Consider the following 6,000-nt stretch of genomic DNA (forward strand, 5'->3'; position numbering starts at 1 on the left):
CGTATATACATACCACATGCACCTGCTTATATATCACATACACACACACACACAGGGTTTCCCATGTCCCCCAAGCAAGGATTCCCTAAGTCTTGTGTACATAGGAAACAAAAGCCTAGGTTCTTAACTAGGAAGGGTCCTTAAAAAACCAGGGCGGACAAGTGGCCATGTTGAGCCTCTCCCTCAGAAGTAAACGTCAGACTTTGGCCTCTCTAGTCCTCCTTAGCCCCGAAGCATAGTGAAGGGGAGGTGCAGCACACCCTTGCATGGTGGCTCTCAGAGTGCCTTCTCTGCCCCCCTTTGACCTGACACACCTTAGCCCTGGCATCAGAGCTCCGCCCCGCCTGCGGCCTCCTTTTCCCCTTTCCCAGGAATTTGGGTTTGGAAGGAACTCAGCTGGTTCACTCACTTGGCAAGTGCTGAGCTCACGCTGGGCAGGCTGGCCTGGGCACTGCCCTTGCACCCTGGGCCCAGGAGAATGTAGGGAGCTTCCTCTGGGCCTTGATTCTCTCCGTGCTGCCTCCAGCAGCCTGGCCCAGCCCAGTCCCCTGACAGTGCGCGCACATGTGTTTACACTTGCATTGTTGACTGGCCTCCAGTTGCCTTTTGGCAAAGGCATCAAGCATTCAGAAATGTTCAGATCTTTTCCACTTGGCCCTTTCCCTCAGAAGACATGTACCTTGGAATGTGCCTTCAATGGGTCTCTTTATTCTATCAGCCATCATCTGAGGGCCTGCAATTCTGGGTCCTACCCACAAGTGGTTCTGTTTCCTGGGGAGAAAGATGTGGGACCCTTGACCATGGCTCCTGGAAGCAGGGGAGGTGGTGTTTCCTGTGAGGCAGCCTTGAGTGGCATCAAGCAAGAGCATGTGCCCACCCCAGGATGAGACTGAGCTTCTTCCCACCCCCACCCCCCGAGGAACTCTGTCTACCTGGCTGGGAGCTCCAAGGCCCCTCTGTACAAGTCCAAGCAGTCCCCAGCCAGGCAGACCAGGTGCTCGCCGACATCCCACACACAGCAGTGCACTCAGGCATTGCAAAAGAGAAGGGCTGGGAGCCAAAGGCAGCGGCAGCACACCACCACCCCAGAAGAGCAAGCACATAGTGTGTCTCCAGGGGAGTTTGATTTGGGCCCAGAAATATTTAGTTTTCCTTTTCTCCTTTTGGAAATAAATGCTAATATGAAGAAAAATAAGACTCAGCAGCCACATCCTCTGGGTTATGAAGGCCATAGCACGGTGACACTGCCTAGCAGGAAGCGCCATACTTAGCCACATCAGGGCTCACGTGGCTGCCATTTCCCAAGTAGTTCTGGCTGCTACCCTCTGCATCCCTGTCTGCATCTCCAGGCTGCTGTGGCCCTCCAGAACCCAGCAAGCAGGAAAGGACCATGGATGTACACTCTGTAATCACCATTGTGGGCTGAGTACCTGGCCATTGTTCCCTTCCCTTAAGGTACAATGACCAAGGGAAATCACTGCTCAAAGATACTAGAAGCTGCTGATGTGAGAGCTCGCTCTCCCTGCCTCTGTTCACTTCTCTCGACTGCCTTTCTGCACCACGTGCTGGAGGAATAACTAGGCTAGTCCAACCTTTTGAAGATGGCACTGTCATCTTCAGCGTTCACTTTCAAGAACCACACGATTAAGTTACTGCTCCCCTCCTAAAATAGTGCAGGCCGGTATGATGGTTTGGTGGGTAAGAGCGCTTACTATACAGGCTTGACAACTGTGATCACCAAACCCACAGCAGACCGACTTCCTGCAAGCTGTCCTCTGCCCTCCACGGATACACCATGCCTGCCCTGCATATACATCATAAACACGATAATAGTAAATGCATTTTTAATACAAAGATGTTTCATGATTTCATAAGCTTACAATTTTTTGCTGCGCTATATCCATAGCTCTCCTTGCATGTAGACCCCAGATTGAATGGCTCTAGAAGTGCACAGCTTGAAGGCTCAGGTGCAGGGACCTTCTAAAGCAAGCTCCCATCTGATATCCCACACAAGATCTTTTTTGATGTTCTGCAGACCCCACAGCAGACAAATAGGGCCTGTAAGGAAGCTATGGCTGAGAAGGGACGTCCCTGGCTCAGGCCTCAGGGCTAGCACATGGCAGACCCCTCCTACTTCAGACCCGCCTCTTCTTTGGTGTCCAGCTGACTCCTGGGGGATCCACCAGAGTTGGGATGAGGAAGGGCACTAAGCAGTACCTCTAATGACAAAGCTGAGGCACCTTCATGGAGACTTGCCAACTTACCTGGTTGGCCCCTCTGCAAGGAGAGGCCTTCTCCGTAAGTCAAACACTTCATTAGTTTGGGAACACAGGGACACTGTTGTTAACAATCTGCTGGAGCATGTAGGGACTGGACAGCACTGTTGCTGCAGGCTGAGGGAGGGTGTGGAGGGAGTCTCAGTCAGGGGGGAGATTTTTTTCCACTGTGTTGTCATTGCCCCACTGACTGAGCTATCGCTTGCCTTACAGGTGGAGAGAGACTTTGAAAGGGAGTATGGAAAACTTCAGCAGTAAGTGTCAAACTCCAGAGGGGAGATGGGAGATAGCTGGGGTCTGTGCTTCCTGCCAGGTCCCTGCTTGGCCTCCTTCTGGCCAGCTCGGGCTCAGGCCTTTCCTGTGCCCTCTGTCCATGTACAGTTAGGAACTGAACACAGCTCCAACAGGTGACTGGCCAGAGATAGGAAGGCCATTACTGCAGTCTCTGGGTGGTCGGCCTCCTGCAGAGCCTGAGGTGGCACCGAGGTCTGTGACAGATGTGGCACAGAGAGGGGCTTTCCTCCCTGCTGGGCTTCTCTGAGGCAGAGAAGAGGCTAGGCCTGAGTGCTGGAGGGTGAGTTGTCCATCCCCCCTCGTTTTCAGGTTGGAAGAGCAGACCAAACGCCTGCAGAAGGACATGAAGAAAAGCACCGATGCCGACCTGGGTGAGTGGCCTCCCCATGTCCATCACGGGAGCAGGAGACATAGGATGCTCTGTTCCTCAGACCCTCAAGGGCTAATTCAGAAGTCACTGTGCTCAGGAAACACCAAGTGCTGTCCCTGAAAGGAGGCCCGGGTCGTTTCTCTCTGATCGGATCACCACCTCCCCCAGGGTCCTGCCCCTCTCAGCGTGGTCGGGCAGGAAAGCAGGTACTCCTGGTTCCTGTCAGGGTAGTGCTGCAGCCAGCACAAGCCTCGGCTGCAAGGGCCTTTTTTGCATTAGGGTCAGGGTCAGAGAAAAGAGACAGCATAGCCTTCCGGGCATGGCTTTCCCATGGCAACAGCAGCCGAAGGGGCTATGCGACTGAGCAGGAGAGTCAGCTAAAGTAGAGCCAGGAAAACTTGAGGATCATTCTGTCATTACCGAGGACACAGCGCTGAGGAGCCCGCAGGTGCCAGCAAACAGCCATGGCTAAGGAGGGCTCTTGGCTGAAGAGACTTGTTCAGGAAGAACTAGACCCAGGGGCCCAGTGATTGAGGCAGCTCAGGTCGGGGAGCAGCAAGAGGCTGTGTCCCTGGGTGACAGAGATCAGAAGAGAACGTTCCCGTACTGTCCCCACCAAGCACTGCCCTACAGTCTCTAACCCAACACTGCCCTTTAACCTCACTGTGCTTTGTCTGAAAAGTACCCGCTTTTGCTGGCCCTCAGCCCTGTGGCTTGCTGTGATGGTAAAGTTGTGTGTTGGTGTAAAGTCCTGAGAGCAGCGTGGTCTCCAGCATGCTGGTGTTAAGAGCAACAGTGCCAACCACCAACATCCGCAGCAGAAGTGGCCACACCAAGGCTCCCGCCGAATCGACCTCGACAGCTTCTCCATGGATCCCAGAGAGAGGGGTGTATCTGCATGTCACTGTATAATAGGGACCTGAGAGAGACGGGTTTGACCAGGGCGAACCTCCGTCTCTCGTTTGACAAAGGCTGGTTAAGAAGCAGCTTGTTCCAGGCACTCATCTCAGGGCTAGGGATTCAGTAGTCAGTCAAGACAGGAGCTTCCATCTGGCGAGAGAGGGCATGTAAGAAGTCAGGGCATACGTGCCACAGCACCATGCAAAGCCCAGTGCAATGAAGGAGCACAAAGGGATGGAGGCTAGTAGAGGGCTGCTTAAGTGGGGTGAACAGGGAGGCCTCTCTCCGGAGGTGCCCCTCTACCTGAAGGGATAAGGGGGTGCTCTCTGTAGACGAGCCTGGAGAACGCTTCAGCAAAGGCCCTGAGGTGGAATTTGGCCTTTCCCCAGTGGCTGTGCTCACTGGCCCTAAGGCCAAGTAGGATTGAGGGCCCATCTTTGGTCCCTTCAGCCACTCCACATAATGATGTCTGTGGTGGCCGTGGTTCGTGTACAGCCTCAGAGGAATCCCACCTGCTGCATATGTTCTGAATTCAAGATGGCAGAGCATGTGAAGTGTCCGTTCACCTTGTCAGTCACCTGTCTTGGGGCAGAAGGTTTTTTTGGTTTTGTTTTTAAGCCATTTTTTCTTTATTTGGTAAGTTACGCGTGAGTTCATGTGAGTATGTACGCACATGAGTGCGGGTCCCCACAGAGCCTAGGAGAAAGCATCAGGTCCCCTGGAGCTGGAGTTATAGGCAACTGTGGGCCGCTTTATGTGGGTGCTGGGAGCGAGGCTTGGCTCCTCTGGAAGGGCAGCAAGTGTTCTTAACCAGAGCCATCTTCCCAGCCCACCTGCCCACGCCCTGCCTGTTTTCCTGGTTGTTCCAAGCTAGAAAGCAGTCAAGGGGGGGGTCGTCTTCACTGCAGTAGGCAGGCCTGTCTGTCTTTACTGTTGTAGGCAGGCCTGTCTTCACTGCCATAGGCAGGCCTGTCTCATTGTTTGACCAGATGCCCCAGAAGTAGAATCCCACTTTGGGTGGCACCATAGTATCCAGATGCCATCTGAAGGGTCACAGGCTGATGGGCAGCACAGGGTGGGTTGGGAATCTATTACAATTCCACTTGCCGTGCAGTGAATAGGGCCCACAGACTTGGAGTTGCCCCACTTTTTGCCAGGTACCAGTACTTGGCTGGTTAATTACACCTTTTTCCATTCAGTGGACACTTTGAACAGCTTCTGATCAGAAAGAGAAATGCCTTCCCAGGAAGCGGCTGCTGCCAAAGGCCTGGTGGACCCACCGTCCAGTGTTCAGAAAACTATCCCCCTTGTCTGTACCGCTGAGCTTCCCTGCCAACCCCAAGGATATGGGAGAGTCTGAACATGACTTCCACCTCACTTCTGGCACCTCCTGTCTGCAGAGTAGGCATGTCCTGAGCCAGGGGTCAGGTTTGGGAACCGATCTGTTAAATGACTTTCAGGTCTGACTTTCATGGAAGGCCTTTGCATCGCTTCCCACTGTCTTTCATCCGGGGAGTCACTGGAACCTGCTCTCCCAATAGCTGTGATATCAATGGGAATGGAGTACAGGATTTTGTTGCATAATGAGAAGTCTGTTGTCCAGCAGTAAAATTGGGACCCAGGGTGACTATTGAAGCCTAGGACCACTGGGTCCAGATCAAGAAACAGAGCACGCATCTGAAGGGCAGCTTCTCTAGCACACACTGTGTGCACTCAGGCTCTGGCGCATGGGTGACAGCAGGGCCACTAGAGGACTAGTGATACCAAGCCTGACTGTAGCACTTTGAGGTCCAGAACAAGGCCCAGAATGTCTGTGACACATTGTGACACCGGAACAGTGGGACTAGGAACGGGCTGAGAGCCCGTCTTAGTCAGGGTTTCTATTCCTGCACAAACATCATGACCAAGAAGCAGTTGGGGAGGAAAGGGTTTATTCAGCTTACATTTCCACATTGCTGTCCATCACTGAAGAAGTCAGGACTGGAACTCAAGCAGGTCAGGGAGCAGGAACTGATGCAGAGGTCATGAAGGGATGTTCTTTACTGGCTTGCTTNCCCTGGCTTGCTCAGCCTGCTTTCTTATAGAACCCAAGACTACCAGCCCAGAGATGGCACCACCCATAAGGGGACCTCCCCCCTTGATCACTAATTGAGAAAATTC

The 6,000-nt window shown here is 53.3% G+C and overlaps 1 protein-coding gene across 1 annotated transcript in view; it reads left to right on the plus strand.

Moving 5' to 3' along the window:
- Positions 1 to 6,000, plus strand: part of Bin3 (bridging integrator 3) — a 40,477-nt gene that overhangs the window by 21,329 nt on the left and 13,148 nt on the right. Inside the window, exons 3-4 of the mRNA XM_021204237.2 lie at positions 2,490 to 2,530; positions 2,880 to 2,941. Coding sequence (XP_021059896.1) covers positions 2,490 to 2,530; positions 2,880 to 2,941 — 103 coding nt within the window. The remainder of the gene's footprint in view (positions 1 to 2,489; positions 2,531 to 2,879; positions 2,942 to 6,000) is intronic.

Source organism: Mus pahari, chromosome 8 (genome assembly GCF_900095145.1).
Source record: "Mus pahari chromosome 8, PAHARI_EIJ_v1.1, whole genome shotgun sequence".
Taxonomy (NCBI): Eukaryota; Metazoa; Chordata; class Mammalia; order Rodentia; family Muridae; genus Mus; species Mus pahari.